At 38.9% G+C, this 18,279-nt stretch overlaps 1 protein-coding gene across 2 annotated transcripts in view; it reads right to left on the minus strand.

Annotated features, from left to right (window-relative positions):
* CNTNAP4 (contactin associated protein family member 4) overlaps positions 1 to 18,279 on the minus strand; it is a 499,928-nt gene that overhangs the window by 136,867 nt on the left and 344,782 nt on the right. For both annotated transcript variants that reach the window (XM_089662156.1, XM_089662157.1), the window contains one exon: positions 3,269 to 3,375. In XM_089662156.1, coding sequence (XP_089518282.1) covers positions 3,269 to 3,375 — 107 coding nt within the window. The remainder of the gene's footprint in view (positions 1 to 3,268; positions 3,376 to 18,279) is intronic.

Below are 18,279 nucleotides of genomic sequence, written 5' to 3' on the forward strand. Positions count from 1 at the left end.
CTGTCAGAGAACTGTCAGAAATAGCGGAGCTCTCTGCAGATACACTTTTTGCTGTACTGGAATTCTTCTTCTTTTCATTCTTCTTCTTCTTTTCATTCTTCTTCTTCTTCTTTTCATTCTTCTTCTTCTTCTTTTCATTCTTATTCTTCTTCTTTTCATTCTTCTTTTCATTCTTCTTCTTCTTCTTTTCATTCTTCTTTTCATTCTTCTTCTTCTTCTTTTCATTCTTCTTCTTCTTCTTTTCATTCTTCTTTTCATTCTTCTTCTTCTTCTTTTCATTCTTCTTTTCATTCTTCTTCTTCTTCTTTTCATTCTTCTTTTCATTCTTCTCATTCTTCTTTTAATTCTTCTTTTCATTCTTCTTCTCATTCTTCTTTTCATTCTTCTTCTTCTTCTTTTCATTCTTCTTCTTTTCATTCTTCTTCTTCTTTTCATTCTTCTTCTTTTCATTCTTCTTTTCATTCTTCTCATTCTTCTTTTCATTCTTCTTTTCATTCTTCTTCTCATTCTTCTTTTCATTCTTCTTCTTCTTCTTTTCATTCTTCTTCTTCTTCTTTTCATTCTTCTTCTTCTTCTTTTCATTCTTCTTTTCATTCTTCTTCTTTTCATTCTTCTTCTTTTCATTCTTCTTTTCATTCTTCTTCTTTTCATTCTTCTTTTCATTCTTCTTCTTCTTCTTCTTTTCATTCTTCTTCTTCTTCTTTTCATTCTTCTTTTCATTCTTCTTCTTCTTCTTTTCATTCTTCTTCTTCTTCTTTTCATTCTTCTTTTCATTCTTCTTCTTCTTCTTTTCATTCTTCTTCTTTTCATTCTTCTCATTCTTCTTTTCATTCTTCTTTTCATTCTTCTTCTCATTCTTCTTTTCATTCTTCTTCTTCTTCTTTTCATTCTTCTTTTCATTCTTCTCATTCTTCTTTTCATTCTTCTTTTCATTCTTCTTCTCATTCTTCTTTTCATTCTTCTTCTTCTTCTTTTCATTCTTCTTCTTCTTCTTCTTTTCATTCTTCTTTTCATTCTTCTTCTTCTTCTTCTTCGTCGTGCCCCGTGACTGCCCAAATGAGTGAAGTGTGCGGTGATTCTAAGATCGACGGCACTCATCTGCATGTCATACTGACTGACAGTATTATTTCTCTTCCCCAGCAGACTCCAAGGGCATTTAAATTAAAGGTACAGTGTTCTGCACTAATATAAAGGCTCTCTGAAGCCTAGAAACCCTTTAAATAAGTTAAATTCGCGGCGAATAAATTCGCATCGAATCGAATTTCTCCCGCAAATTCGGCGAATCAGCCGAATCGAATTTTTGAATAATTCGCGGTTGAAACATTGTATCTATTTGTTTCCATTTAGGATACAGATGTTTTTATTCGGAAATAAATAGATACAATGTTTCAACCGCTGTAAATGTGAAGGAACTGTCAGAGAACTGTCAGAAATAGCGGAGCTCTCTGCAGATACACTTTTTGCTGTACTGGAATTCTTCTTCTTTTCATTCTTCTTCTTCTTTTCATTCTTCTTCTTCTTCTTTTCATTCTTCTTCTTCTTCTTTTCATTCTTATTCTTCTTCTTTTCATTCTTCTTTTCATTCTTCTTCTTCTTCTTTTCATTCTTCTTCTTCTTCTTTTCATTCTTCTTTTCATTCTTCTTCTTCTTCTTTTCATTCTTCTTCTTCTTCTTTTCATTCTTCTTTTCATTCTTCTTCTTCTTCTTTTCATTCTTCTTTTCATTCTTCTTCTTCTTCTTTTCATTCTTCTTTTCATTCTTCTCATTCTTCTTTTAATTCTTCTTTTCATTCTTCTTCTCATTCTTCTTTTCATTCTTCTTCTTCTTCTTTTCATTCTTCTTCTTTTCATTCTTCTTCTTCTTTTCATTCTTCTTCTTTTCATTCTTCTTTTCATTCTTCTCATTCTTCTTTTCATTCTTCTTTTCATTCTTCTTCTCATTCTTCTTTTCATTCTTCTTCTTCTTCTTTTCATTCTTCTTCTTCTTCTTTTCATTCTTCTTCTTCTTCTTTTCATTCTTCTTTTCATTCTTCTTCTTTTCATTCTTCTTCTTTTCATTCTTCTTTTCATTCTTCTTCTTTTCATTCTTCTTTTCATTCTTCTTCTTCTTCTTCTTTTCATTCTTCTTCTTCTTCTTTTCATTCTTCTTTTCATTCTTCTTCTTCTTCTTTTCATTCTTCTTCTTCTTCTTTTCATTCTTCTTTTCATTCTTCTTCTTCTTCTTTTCATTCTTCTTCTTTTCATTCTTCTCATTCTTCTTTTCATTCTTCTTTTCATTCTTCTTCTCATTCTTCTTTTCATTCTTCTTCTTCTTCTTTTCATTCTTCTTTTCATTCTTCTCATTCTTCTTTTCATTCTTCTTTTCATTCTTCTTCTCATTCTTCTTTTCATTCTTCTTCTTCTTCTTTTCATTCTTCTTCTTCTTCTTCTTTTCATTCTTCTTTTCATTCTTCTTCTTCTTCTTCTTCTTCTTCGTCGTGCCCCGTGACTGCCCAAATGAGTGAAGTGTGCGGTGATTCTAAGATCGACGGCACTCATCTGCATGTCATACTGACTGACAGTATTATTTCTCTTCCCCAGCAGACTCCAAGGGCATTTAAATTAAAGGTACAGTGTTCTGCACTAATATAAAGGCTCTCTGAAGCCTAGAAACCCTTTAAATAAGTTAAATTCGCGGCGAATAAATTCGCATCGAATCGAATTTCTCCCGCAAATTCGGCGAATCAGCCGAATCGAATTTTTGAATAATTCGCTCATCTCTAGTCCTATTGTCTAACAACAAAATGCACTAAAAAACATACAAAAAAAGGAAAATCTAGAAAAAAAATTATTTATTTATTTTTGAAATTACGGTATGCATGATCATAATCAGTAATTATGATCATGCATGCTGCAATCCAGAAAAAAAGTAAATGTTTATCTTCAATAATAATAAGCAAATTGGTTTATATGGCTGTAGTAATATGTACTAACCACCTCAACTCTGTATGCATATACATCTTGTCTGCAGCAGAGACCCATTGCTTTTTCCTACCTACACTCCCCTGGTGCTAAACCCAATCCCATATTGTTGCAGCTGTAACTGGTCCTGGATCAGCTGCTTCCTGAGGACAATATGAAACTATTACACCTTCCCATACTTTCTCCCCAGTTTGGCACCAGAAGGCAAAATTAAAGCTTTCTACCACTTCTTCTTTTGAAAAAGCCTTGAAGGTTCTATAAGCTCCATATGTACCATAGTTCCAATCTTTTAAAACACCTATACTCACGGTAATGACAAGTTCCTCCCGTGTATCCAGTGTCTGAGCAGTTGCAGTAAAAATCACTCCATGATTGTGAACATTTTCCTCCATGCTGACAGTAATTAGGAAAACATCTGAAAATATATAAAAGAAAAGAAAAAAAATTACTGATATCTGTGCTGAGGTCAGCAACACTAGAAAAAAAAAGAAACATTTTATTAGGATAATATTGGAATGCACCATATAAAAGTATTCAGTGAGGCTCATTAAGAAGAACAAAAGTGATAGTATATTTCAAAATTGCAGCTGTAAATGTCATTCTTGGCAATATTATGGTTCATAATTTAATACCCTATATAACACATAGTAATGATCCACACCAAGCAAATTGGTTCTTAATTTTAGTCATGATTAACATCAGATCAATCACAGACAATTAATTGCCAGCATAAAAATGACTATTAAAAATTATTAATAGATATAGATTTTGAAATTTCATTTTAAATGGCTTCATTGGTTACTGCATAGAAGTTCTGTTCTTTGCTAAATAGGAAATATTCTGTAATGACTATTTCTAAGGTATTCCTGTAAAAAAAAAAGGTAAATTCTAGTGATCGTGTACTTAAATTGAATAAAATACTGAGCCCTCACATAATAATGGTGTTATACAAGAACATTCACAAGTCTAAATTTGAATATTAATAATAGATATAAATCATACTGTCTTTCTTAGAGTTAGAGAAACAATAGAAGAAATCTACTACAAAGTCATGATCTTTATATTTCAGATGACATTTGCATACTATAATCAATAACTATACCTGTACCATAATTCCATGTTTTGATTGCACAACAATGACAGCAAAAAATCTCACTAGTTGTAGCCAACTTGTGTATTTGTGATTTTGTATTTTTATATAAATATGAAAAAAAATCTTAACATTTGTCTTTTAGCTGCACTGTTTTTGGCTATGTATTATTGTTATTGACATTTATGAAGTCATACTGGTAAACCAGTACTGATGTTGATGATGATGATCTGATGAAGGGGGTACAGTGAAATCCACTGGCATTCTCTAATCATAATCAGCTTAAAAACCCCTGCTCTAAGGTCTCTAAATGTAACATCCAGCCATACCAAGTTAATGAATCTCTCTGAAGTGTGCTGGCTGGAAATGTAGTTTGCAGTAAAAAAAGTTATCAGTCTTATGTGTTTGCAACCAGCAGTGGCAGCTGAGTCTGTAAAAAGAAATGACAGACAGAAAGGACAGGTTACAGTCTGCATGTATCTGCACACCCAGTGCCAGATTTATAAGGGGGCAAAAGGGGCAACAGCACCCCCTTACTGAAAGAGACTCCCTCTATACAAAAATAATATGAAACAATATTAAAAAATGTATACAATGATAAAAAATATTAAATTAGATAAAATATATAATACAAAATTACTTTATTTTATTAAATGTATATTGGGAAGTAATATTTTGCTGGCAATCACCTGTAAATAGTTTTACTCTGAACTGATTTATTGTATCGTTTTTTAAAATTGTCAGCTCTAGCAAACGACACATTTTTTTTTTCTGAGGAAATGTAAATGTGCTAAAGCTTCACTTTGTAAAGAATACCCAGTCAAGGGATGCTTGCACATAAATGGAAGATGAAAATAAGCAGAGCTGTGGAAAATTTACTAAGCTCCCGGGAAAATGAGTGCAAATGCACTTGCAGGGTGCACTGTCTATTTACAGTACCTTTAATTAATTAACCCCATAGAGTGCTTATGCTCTCAGGGAAGGTGGCTTATGACTGCTTGTGTGTGTGTGTACACACCAGAATTACATTGTGCCAGCCATGCATTTTAATAATGTATGACTGTCACTGAGAATATAAAAAAACTCTGAGTATGGGAGCCCTCTCCCCCCAAATCTGAGGTGCCCTGGAACCCCCAAGGTTGAAATCTGGCCGTAAGCACACCCAATGGTTACCTGCAGCTAGGGACGGCTGTTCAATCTTGAACATATCTGTCTGTGTCCAGGGTCACTGCATCCCTAAGTGCAGGTAATTACCGGTTGTGCAGATTCAGGCCAACAGCAACAGTTCCTCTGAGTCGGTCATTACTTCATACAGCCTTAGGATGGCCATATAATATATTATCCTACTTTCTTATTTAATATCCTTTAGATTTACCTTCAACTAGATAGTACAGGGGCCTGCCTGTTTGCATACAAATTGCAAGTGTTTAGGTTTGACCTATATTATATGGTTTTGAATTGAATTGTACAAGAAAATTGCCAGCTTTAGCCTTGGTTCACACCGGTGTGACTTCAGGTACGACATGTGATTTTCAAATCACACCTGTAGTCACATCTAATGTATTTCTATGGCACTGTCTTAATCAGTACGATATGAAGTACAAACCAGGGGCGGACTGACCATTTGGGAACTCAAGCACTGCCCGAGGGCCCGGGGTCAGTAGGGGCCCCATGAGATGCCCCTGGTACATTTCATATGCTTTTTTGGGTGTGGTTTAGCCTTGGTTCACACCGGTGTGACTTCAGGTACGACATGTGATTTACAAATTGCACCTGTAGTCGCATCTAATGAATTTCTATGGCACTGTCTTAATCAGTACGATATGAAGTACAAACCAGGGGCGGACTGACCATTTGGGAACTCTAGCTCTGCCCGAGGGCCCAGGGTCAGTAGGGGGCCCCATGAGATGCCCCTGGTACCTTTCATAGGCTTTTTTGGGTGTGGTTTGAGTATGGGCAAGGACACAGGGGCCCCATAATCCCCTATTGCCCTGGGGCCCCATGAGTTGTCAGTCCGCCCCTGGTACAAACCACACTGATCTGCAGCTTTGCAATCGTGCAATTTCAAAGTTGCATTCAGTGGGAACCAGTGCTTATGCAGGCCATATATGGGTCAAATTTTCTTTAGAAAATTGGAAATTTCATGCATTTTGTAATCTGATGGTGCCACTATTGATTTCGAAATTCGACCAACCAAGCCTTTAATTTCACCTCATGTCGCTACAGAAAAGAATTTTCGTGGCCAAGAATTTTCTTTTCTGTCCAGGTCACAGCCCATGCTCACTTTTTTTTTATTATATTTCTCGCACGATTCTCCCATCATTGATTAGAAATTCGTTCATTTTTCTAAAAATTTCCAATATGCCCGATCACTCAAATTCAATGGTCACTTGAAAATCGGCCGTTGCTGTGGCCCACTAATGGTGTGAAATTTGAACAAAAATTCTTAGAAAAGATTTTCGAAATTTTGAAATTCTTTTGGAATTTGAGCCATGTATGGCCGGCTTTAGTGACCACCGCTAATTACATACACCTGTTATCCCAGCTAGAGGAAGCTGCTGATTCTCATTGCTGAAATCCAATTTGTGCGGATAATCACCAGTATGAAGGAGGTCTGATGTGAAATTATTAATTCTCAAAGATCACAAAAAAAATACTCCAGAGTAGAGTTTTGGTTGTTTTTTTAACCACTTACCCTCCTGAGGATTCCACCCCACCCCCACCTGGCCAGGCCATTTTTTTGGTGTTACGGCGCTGCGTTACTTTAACTGACAATTGTACTGTCATGCAACGTTGCACCCGGATTAAATTTACGTCCTTTTTTCCCATGAATAGAGCTTTCTTTCAGTGGTATTTTATTGCCTGTGTGTTTTATTTTTTGCGCTATAAAAAAAAGATTGACAATTTTGAGTAAAAACAATATTTTTGATTTGTGGGCTCAGGTTTAATTTTAAATGACCGACACAAGCCTTAGTTTACAAAAAGTTTATGAAATGGCATTGTTCCAAAAAAAAATTTTTTTTTCTTTAAGGAAACTGCCACTTTGAACAGCACCACCACCAAAAGTACTTGTGGGGAAATATGAGCTAGGGCTATTGCTTCAGGTATACCATTTCTGTATTCATTATGCTTGCATTGTGATAAGAGTTAGAGTGATGCTTTAAGTAGATGAAATTATTATGTCTTAAGTAAATGTTATAAGAAATGTCAGCATTATGTTCGAGCTTATGGAAAATTTTAATAGGTGTATGTATGTCACAAGTACAACCGCAAAGTAACAGGGTGGACGCCTAGACTGCAGGTGTCTGCAAAATATCGTAGAAAACATAGATAGATGTTCAGATAAGAGATCTGGGAACACAGCCAAAAAGGCAGGATGTACTGACTGAGGTTTAACAGTTTAACAGTTTAAGAAAAGGTGAACCTTGTCTGGTATCTGGGTAGAAGTAACAGGTACGCTTACTATTGGATAATTTGAGTTTGTCTTACTATTGGATAATTTGAGTTTGTCTTACTATTGGATAATTTGGGTTTGTGGTTTTTACCTTTATAAACTGTAATGTACGTAATAAACTTTGCAATCTTCCTGTATCCTACTTGAGTGTTGGTTACTTTGATTGCCCGATCGCGATCGAGCCCGTGCCACACCCAGACGCTGCGCAGCACAAAGAAAATATAAGAAATAAGAATATAAGGATTCTAGGAAAGGGGGAAATGGTATGTGCTCTTCCTCAATTAAAGAAATGTATCTTGGTATAATGGGCCTTAATTGTGTATAGATCTTCATTTCTAATGAGCATAGGAAGCACAGCAGACAGCAGCATTGTCAGTCTGGGAGTAGATTTAAATACACACCAGCCAATTGAAGCCAAACTCCAGCTCACGCTTTATAATCAGTTACAGCAAACTGTTTTTTTTTGCCTTTTGGGATAATGGTTTTACATGAATAAATACAAGGTGATCATTTTAAGCAACCCTGCCAGAGGTAAATGGTTTGGCTCATCCATGTAAACTATTACATTCTGCTGGATAGCTTGTGCTTTTGAAAAACAACAGCCTTTCTGGCTGGACCACCATATGAAAACAGAAGAAAGAAAGTTTAAAAAAGAAAATAAATGCAGCCATCACATCTAAGAATTGGTAAGGTGCAATATAATAAATGTTTGCTTTTGGGTTTATTACTTCTTTAACAGACTCTCCTATTCCCGTAGATAATATCAAAGTTAGGAAAACAACAGTTAGAACTATTATCATGTTCTACTTACTGTACCTGCTGTGCGCAGTGGTTTTGCACAGAGCAACCCATATCCTCCTCTACTTGGGTTCCCGGCCATCGCTTCTGGCCCCTCCCACTGTCAGGTGCCCTACAGGAAGCACCTTGCTATGGGGGCACCCACTGCTTAGTGTGTGGCTCACCCCCTCTCTCTTTTCATTGGCTCACTGGCTGTGATTGACAGCAGTGGGAACCAATGGCTCCCACTTCTGTTTCAGACGATGAGAAGAGGGATAGCCAAGACTCCAGTGCACATCGCTGGATCAAGAGGGTGAGTATTGGGGGGGGCTGGGGCAGGGGTGGACTGACAACTCATGGGCCCCCCGGGCAATAGGGGATCATGGGGCCCCTGTGTCCTTGCCCAAACTCAAAACAGCCTATGAAAAAGGTACCAGGGGCATCTCATGGGGCCCCCTACTGACCCCGGGTCCTTGGGCAGTGTCCGAGTTTCCAAATAGTCAGTCTGCTCCTGGGCTGGGGGATGCTGCACACAGAAGGTTTTTTACCTTCATGCATAGAATACATGAAGGCAAAAAAAGCTGAGCTTGTTAGAACTATTTTAATCTTGTATAAAAGCCCCACCCTGCACTCATTGTATGTTGTAACTTTGGGTCCAGCCCTGCCTAGCCTTGCTATTCCAAAATGTCCTGCTGCTTACACTGCTGTGTCCTCTGCAGTCTCTTATTTCATGCAGTAAAACGCTTGTACTCTTTTTCAGCCACATTTCAGCCAGTCGTATCTCATTAAAACTATCCTCCTGCTGGACAATTTTACACTGCTTTATAATTTGCAGCATCTTAATTCTTAATGACAGCTTAAAAGTCATTAGCCAGTGGCAGGACAGTTTGGCATCAGGGAGGACGTCATCTCCCAGAATGAGAGAACTACCGCCCGCCTGTCATTTCTTCGATAGTGTCCTGCAATGTAACTCTAAACATGGGAGCTTTCTTCACGCTTCAGCATCTGATAAATGCTGAAATTGTGTATTGTTCTCTAGATGTGTAGTAAGAAAAATTACAAAAAAATACATTTTCTAGGTAAATGTTTTTTTTTTGTCAAAAAGACACATAAAGACTATTCTACCAAAAAAATGGCCATGTTCTTTTTTCCTTTGCCAGGGTAAAGTTCCATTTTTAACAGGAACATAATTAAAGCATACATCAGCCCTAGAAATTAACTTTTTCTATTTGATCCCTTTTGGTCTGGTAAATATACAGTACTATTGAAAGCATTATGTTATATCGGTTCAGTAAGTGCAAAAAAGTACTTATTAATCCTGCCAGAAATCCAGTGAACTGATAACATCCTGTGCGCTCTGCTTCTGTTGACTGTTATCAGCATTTCTCACAGTTCTGTCTGTGGACTACAGATAACCGCACCCCATATTATAAAGAAGGAGGAGAGGAGGAGGTGTTCTATAATCTTGTCCTAGGGTGACAATGCTGCTCCTCCATAGATACAGTACTGCTGTCACGCTACGAAAGGAAGTGTGTTACTAGTAGACTTAAAAGATGAAAATAAAGGAAAAACCTGAATAAAGAAAACAAATGCAGCTACCACATCTAAGGACTGGTAAGCAGCAATATATTACATTTTAGCTCCTGGATTTACAAAAGCTTTAAGGTAGCAGAAAGAGCAAAACGTATGTGCAAAGTTCAATAACCCATATCAGGGTGTTGGGATGAGGGGGCAGTAAAATCTGAATCTCCAAGGGTGTGGACTGGACTTCCATATGAATGGGAGCAAAGACGTTCATCTCTGTCCAGCATCCTTACAAGCCTCCCCCACAGTGCTACTTAAACAGGGAGACCAGATGTACCCATTGATCTCTGTCACTGCTGCTTCACTCCTCCAGGACCATGACACCATCTTCCAGAAAGAGGGGGAGCAGAGCAGACAGCAGATCCAGGATGGTGGAGCAGCACTGTCTCAAACAGCCACCAAGCAGAGAGACACAGCTTCTAAATGAAGCAGGTTTTCTCACTTACCTATCAAAAGTCACTCCCAGCCCTCTCCTTCTGCACCGACCTTTTCTTCTCCCCTGCAGTCTTCACAATCTCACATTTTCTGTTAACTAATGATGCACCACAATCTTCTTTAAACAATTCCTGGCTGCAGTTCACACTTAGGGCACCTCTCTTACTAATCTGACAGATGATAACAACCACTTGCCTACCGGGCACTTATATTCCCTTCCTTACCAGGCCAATTTTCAGCTTTCAGCGCTGTTGCACTTTGAATGGCAATTGCGTGGTTATGCAACATTGTACTCATACAGGGGCAGACTGTCCATTTGGGAACTTGGGCACTGCCCGAGTGCCCGGGGTCAGAAGGGGGCCCCATGAGATGCCCCTGGTACCTTTCATAGGCTTTTTTGGGTGTGGTTTGAGTGTGGCTGAAGACATAGGGGCCCCATGATCCACTGTTGCCCGGGAGCCCCATGAGTTGTCAGTCCACCACTGTAGCCATACAAAATTTTTATCATTTTTTTCTCTCAAATATAGCTTTCTTTTGGTGGTATTTACTCGTCGCTGGGTGTTTTATTTTTTGCGCTATAAACAAAAAAAAATTTTGAAAAACAAAGTTTCTTTGTTTCTATTATAATATTTTGCAAACAGGTAATTTTTCTGATGTGCGTTAATGAGGCTGCACTGATAGGCAGCACTGATGGGCACTGATAGGCGGCACTGATATGCACTGATAGGCAGTACTGAAGGGCACTGATAGGCAGCACTGAAGGGCACTGATAGGCGGCACTGATAGGCAGCACTAATGAGGTGGCACTGATAGGCGGCACTGATAGGTGGAACTGATAGACGGCACTGATGATGGGTACTGATAGTGAGCACTGATAGGCGGCACTGACTGGCGGCACTGTTGGGCACTGACTGGCTGCACTTCTGGGCATTGACTGGTGCAACTGTTGGGCACTGACTGGTGCAACTGCTGGGCTACACTGATGGGCACTGGTGGGTGGCACTGATGTGCACAGGTGAGTGGCAATGCTGGGCACAGGTGGCTGACACAGGTGGGTGTCACTGATGGGCACAGGTGGGTGACACAGGTGGGTGGCACTGCTGGGCACTGGTGGGTGGCACTGCTGGGCACAGGTGGGTGGCACTACTGGGCACAGGTGGGCGGAACTGGTGGGTGGCACTGCTGGGCACCACTCATCAGGGCACTGATCATCAGTGCCATGATGATTGGTGCCAATCCCTGCTCTGACAACTGCCAGCGTGAGGAAAGTGTAGCCGAGAACCAGCAATTGCATTTCCCTGTGAACAGCGTGTCATTGGACACAGCTGATCACGTGGTAAAAAGCCGCTGTGATTGGCCTTTTACCACATCACGTGATCAGCTGTGTCCGTAGGACACAGCGATCATGGAGATCGCCGGGTACGCACCCCTGGGGGAGCGCAGGAGAGCGCATTCTGGGAGGACGTCATATGAAGCCCTCACAGAACTGGCCGGCCACAGTGTAGCCGTCATTCGGCTATCTGCATTTGGCAACTAGTTAAAGGAGAAGTATGGCCAAGGCTATTTTGGCTGTACTTCTCCTATGGATCACAAGAATGCACTTACTGTAGATATGCACTCCTGTGGCCTATTTTCAGCAAACGCCAGGCTAAAGTCTGTTGTCAGCTGATGTCACTCAACAAGTCCAGGCTCTGGAGAGATCCTAACTTTAAAGTCAGGATCCACCCAGATGCCTGGACCAGCCTCTTGGTGATCCACCGAGAACCTGAGCGAACCCCTTCCCCAGCCCAGTGAGCACTGGAGAGGTAGAGCAGAGAGCCGGAGACTGACAGTTAGAGCTCTCTTCTCAGAGTGGAGGGGAGAACTGAGTGATCAGCAATGTTTAATCACTTGGTTCTCAGTACAGAGCTGGTAGGGGACAGATGAAGCATCCATCTAAGGCCCTAATCGCAGTAGAGGACCAATCAGGTCCCTGTCCATTTTTCAGGTGGACCTGATTGGACCCTCCAGTCTTCTCTGTAGAGTAGCTAGTGTAAATGGATGTGTGCCTGTTTACACCCACCTACATCCAATCTAATCCTATCCGCTAAAAACAGATGGATGGGGATTGTTCCCCATCCATCTTCTTGCGGGTCAGATAGCAGTCGAGTGTAAACAGACAGGCAGCGTGTCCACCCATACACCAAGTTAAAAAACATAAATTTGGATTCCTTTATATTTATTAAAACCAATGTCACAACTAACCCCCAAAAAGCCCAAAAGAGTGCAGACTGTTATCCAGACTCAGGCTGATTCATGACAGAGTATATGCTATTTGAACTGGTAGTGGATGTGATTTGTAGGTGAGGGCAGAGGGTGGATGATTTTAAGTACTATATACAGGGCCTGTGCAAGGAGTTTTGTCTACACAGGTGAGGACACGGACCAGCCATCCACCTGCTCAGCGGAGTTCAATGGACAGATCCCCCACTGAGTAAGTGGTCTGCAACAGAGCCTGCCCAATGTGGAATGGGCCTTAGTGAGTATAAATGTTTTTTTTTTTTTTAATTCCTGAACTTCTCTTTTAAAATCCAAATCCCCAGCCACTTGTTAGATATTTGTATTTTTAAAATACCAGTCTTTTGTTCCCTAATGCTGTGCTCGTTCCTGGGCGTAGTGTGGTATGTTTAGTTTGCCTCACCTTGCCAACTGCCGTAGCCAGTGGTTAGGAAAAGTATGGAATGCATAACCCCACCTCCTCATTACACACTGCCATTTAGTGGCAGTTCAGCACAGCTCAAATTTCAATGCTGTGTGATATCCTTCACCCTGCGCCCCATCACATTACGGGTGCAATGTGAAGGAGGTACCAGTGTGGCTGTAGACAGTGAGGGTATGTGTGGAGTGAATAACCCTCGTTGCCCATTACATGCACTGTTCATGGGCAGTTTGATAAAAATTTTAAATGCAGCATTATGTCCTTTGTGCTGCTTTCCATCACATAACAGAAGGATGGTGGGAGGACAGGGGAGAGGGATGCCAAAATGTACTTTCACCTGTGTAGACAAAAATCCTTGCACCAGCCCTGTATATAGTACTTAAAATCAGCCATTCTCTGCTCTCACCTACAAATCACATCCACAACCAGTTCAAATAGATATACTCTCTCATGAATCAGGAGTCTGGATAACAGTCTGCACTCTTTTGGGCTTTTTTGGGGTTAGTTGTGACATTGGTTTTAATAAATATAGAACAATTGAGTACTGTCCGTGATACTTTTTTTATTTGCACGAACATACAATTTTGAGGACAAGCTTTCGGGGAATATCCCCTTCTTCAGGTCTAAGCAGTACAATATATAGAGAAATATATATATATATAGAAATAAATATAGAGAAATCCAAATTTATGCTTTTCAACTTGTTAAATCATACATGTGCAGCAGCAGTGCTGTGTGTTATGAACAACCTCTGTAAAACAGTTTATTCTTGGTTATCCAGTCTAGAGAAATCAAAATGTGCAACTAAGCGTCATTCCCTGCTTCATCTACTTTACTTACAGCAGTCTTATTCCCGAGACATTTACTACAATTTTAAATGTTCATGTTCAGCTAATCTTTGTTTTAGCTGAATATGGGAATTTGAAAACCCCTTTTCTTCATATTCTTTCCTGTATACAGTATATTCATACCTGAAATAATGATATAACTTCTATAGCAAATCATAAGCATTACATAACTTGCCTTTCTTTAAATCAGCCCTCTTTGAAAAAAAAAAATAACTTCAACTTTTATAAAATTTCCTCCTTTCTTGCAAAAAAAATCACACTTGCTGAGTACTATGAAACTTGTTACATTTTGTAAAAACGAGAGCTATAAATTATATTTTTTCAGTTAAATGGATAAATCTATTTTATTGGGTCTTTGCAATACAATTAAGAAGAGATTTCAAGGACAAACTCTTTTTCCTAAGGGCTAAACGGAGTTAAAACAGATTTCTCCAAGTTGAAAAGTTGGTTTAGGGATCTAATAAAAGTCAAGGGAGATTTAGTGTAAACATAGGATGAAGAGAAAAAGCAATTTTCAACTCACTTTAAGGTCATAAGGATATTATTGATGTGTTAAGCTAAGAAAACTGTACCAAGAAGTAGAAAAAAAAAGCTTAACTTGCAACAGAACGGTGTCAAGAACTGACTCAGGTTTACTTTAACAGCTTAGAGAAAGAAAGTAAGTCTTAAAAGGAAGCACTTTAGAAAAAAGTCATACGAAAACACAACTTTTTTTCAGTCAACGGGCAATGAATGAAGCTATCTCCCTTTATAAACACAATCAGAAGTCAGTTCATTTTTGTATTTCAATGGTTTTTATAAATTTTTAGCAGTTTAACACAGGAGCAACAAATCACGCCCACGCAGGAGCTATCAATTGCACATAAAAAAGTAAAAAAAACTGTGCTCTAACACCAACAGAGCAAAAGGTGCGCCCAGGTAGGGGCTATCAATGGCATATAAATGACAAAAACACGGACAGTAACTCAAACTAAAGGCAGCTATCCACTGCCACACCAAAAACAAACAAAAAAAGAAAAGAAAGGAGGAGTACAAAAGAAAACAGATAACAAAACCAAGAGCATGGGTCCGAGAACGCCAATACCGAATAGCACATCCCCAGACTAGCCAGGGGGGAGCATGGGAAAGGCATATTTTCAACCACGGTTCCCATATTTTCAAGAATTTACATTGAGAGTCATTGCAGATACTTGACATCTGTTCATTGAGCATCATAGTGGTCATACAGTCCCGCACCCCCTGAAGAGGGGCAAACGGGCTCTTCCAGCAATTGTTCTAGTGGCTGACAAAAACAAATAGGAAGCCAATTTCTGCTGATGAGCCAAGAAGCCCAGTATGGGATAATGAAGCAAAGCATACCGAGCATCCCGGCGTATGGAGAGATGGAACAAGGTGAAAAGGAGGCCAAACACACAAGACCAAAAATAAAACAGTTTTGGGCATGACCACCAGATATGCAATACATCACCACGATGGCCACAACCCCAAAAGCATTGATCACTGCAGGCAAGGTTCGCCTAGGCCAAATGAGCTGGAACCCAATACCAACGAAACAATACTTTGTATGCCGCCTCCAGCGTGGTCGTATTAAATGAACATTTAGCTATAAGCGACCAGGCCCTATTCCAGTCCTCCAGATCCACAACTACCCCCGGGTCACGCTCCCACCGAACAACATATGAAAGAGAAGTAGCCAGTTCGTTTTTAATAAATTTGCTTTACAATGCCAGAGCAATAAATTGTATTTAAGCAGTGTTGGTAAGCCAATAACAAACCACATAAAAGTGGCAAAGTGAGAAAATATATATTTTGCTAAAACACGATACAGTTTTTTTCTTTGTTTGTTAAAGTCATGACAATGGCTTTATTCATTAATGACAAAATCTGATGAAATGTAGCAAATGTTTGCATTTATTTGAGCTCAGTTTTGCATTCTACTTCACATATTTTATGAATCCCATGTGCTTTTTCTTTGCACACAATGAACCATGGAGTGCATAAGGGGATACAGGTACCTGACCCAAAAGTGTGTTGGATGTGAAATTTCTTTGGGTGGCTTTGCTCAGTAACGGAGTGAAGATTCTATACATTTGCACTAGGAAAAGTAATTTTACAGGAGATTTATTTATTTTTTTAATTTCAAGGTTAACCACTTGCCTACTGCCCTATAGCAGATATACTGATACAGGGCAGTTGTTCTGTGCAAAATCATGTATATATATGTGATTTTGCAGTTCCAGGTAGGGGGCGTGCTCGCCTCCCTACGTGTGCTGCCATTGGCTGCAGCAGATGTCAATCGCTTAGCCGGCACTCGATGATCGCCGCTAAAGCTGAGAGGGGAAAGATCTGTGTAAACAACACAGATCTCTCTCCTGTCTGCATGGACATGCTGCTTTCTCTCTCTCTGCTCAGCAGAGAGAGAGAAAGCAGCATGTCTCCCTAGTAAAACAGCACACAGTGTATGTACAACACACAGTTAACCCTTTGATAGCCCTAGATGTTAACCCCTTCCTGCCCAGTGTCATTAGTACGGTGTCAGTGCTTTTTCTTAGCACTGATCACTGTATTAGTGTCACTGGATATGGCAGTGGCCATTAGTCAGTTCCCACTCAATGTCAGAATGCCCGCCACAGTCCCGCAGTCCCACTATAAATTGCTGATCGCTGCTATTACTTGTATAAAAAAATAAATAAATAAAAATTACATTATATATATATCGCCATTTGTAAATGCTATAACTTTTATGGAAACCAATTAATTTACACATATTAGGATTTTTTTTTTAGAAAAGACGTAGCAGAATAAATGTTGGCCTAAATTTTAATTTAAACACTTTTTTATTTGACATGTTTCATAATAAAAAGTAAAAATTATTGTTTTTTTTTTCAAATTGTTGGTCTTTTTTTGTTTAAAGTGCAAAAAATAAAAAACACAGAGTTGATCAATAGCATCAAAAGAAAGCTCCATTTGTGGGAAGAAAATGATATAAATTATATTTATGTACAGCATTGCATGACTGCACAATTGTCAGTAAGACAAAAAATGGCCTGCTCATGAAGGGGAGGGGGGGGGGGTAAATCCTCTGGAGGGCAAGTGGTTAAAGTTGCTCAAATGAATTGGTGCAAACGCCAATGGTAAAGCAATCCCTGCATCAGATATATTTTGATGTTATGTGTATTATCTAATGTGTTAGTGTAAAACTATATCTCCAGGAGTCCAACAACCTATTTCTTCAGGTATCATTCAGAGTCTGCTACTTTTTTTCTGGACTGAGATGCTGATTATGAGATAACACATTGGGTTGATTTACTAAAGGCAAATAGACTGAGCACAGTTGCAGGCATTTTCCTTAGTAAATGTGGTGTATCTTCACTTTGTCAATAATACCCAATCAGGTGCAAGAAATATAACAAAAAAAACCTTTTTGCATGCACATGATTGGATAATTCAGATTCAGAGTTCTTTAATAATCCCAAAGGGAAATTACTAAAGTACAATTACATTCAAAAAGACAACACAAAAATCACAATAACAAGGTACAGCAACAATAAAATGACCAATGACAGCAATAATACCACATAAAGCTAAACTAATACTGCACTGTAATCAACCCTACCACCATATTAAAATACTACATAGAATAAATAACAAAAAATCAAACTACCAACATGCAAATTACATAACTTTCTCCAACAAGAATCATTACACATAGTTAACCTAATACCAACATGTTATAACAACTACATATAAATCTGGACCATACAACAGATAAATTCCTCACACCCAGCACTCACAGAGAAGAATTATATCATTTGATGACCACAGGCAAAAATTATTTCCTGTGTCACTTTGTGCCACATCATGGTTGTAACAATCTATCACTGAAGTTACTCAACAGAGCTTTACCACATTTAATAAACTCTGTGAGAAATGAGTGCAACTGCACTTGCAAAGTTCACAATCTATTTGCCTTTAGTAAATCCACCTCATATAAATCCTGGTGGCTGTTAAATACTTGACTGTGTTCCGCATGTTGTTTTGCACAGATTAAACTGCTATTATAACCTTTCAACTTGTTACAAAGTCTGAATGACAGTGGGGTGGATTTATTATAATAGCTATAACAATGAATTTGTGTAATACATATTAATGTTTGTGAAGGAAAATGCATTTGGGGTTCACTGTACTGAAGGGTTCATGCAATTTATTGTTTTTATGGGAGGGTTTTTTGTAATACAGTAAAATGTGTTATATTATTAAACATAGTTGTGTTCTAATGTTTCCTCCTGAGGGTATGATAGCACCTTAAAAGCCCCATATTCCTGTCCTACTTTCGTTTGGTTTAGTGAGATGGATTTGCTAAAGGCAAATAGACCATGCACTTTGCAAGTGCTTTTGTGCTCATTTTCCCCAGAGCTTAGTAAATGTGCAAA

The sequence above is a fragment of the Staurois parvus genome, unplaced genomic scaffold (genome assembly GCF_062004578.1).
Source record: "Staurois parvus isolate SC_StPar_1 unplaced genomic scaffold, SC_StPar_1.0 ptg001432l, whole genome shotgun sequence".
Taxonomy (NCBI): Eukaryota; Metazoa; Chordata; class Amphibia; order Anura; family Ranidae; genus Staurois; species Staurois parvus.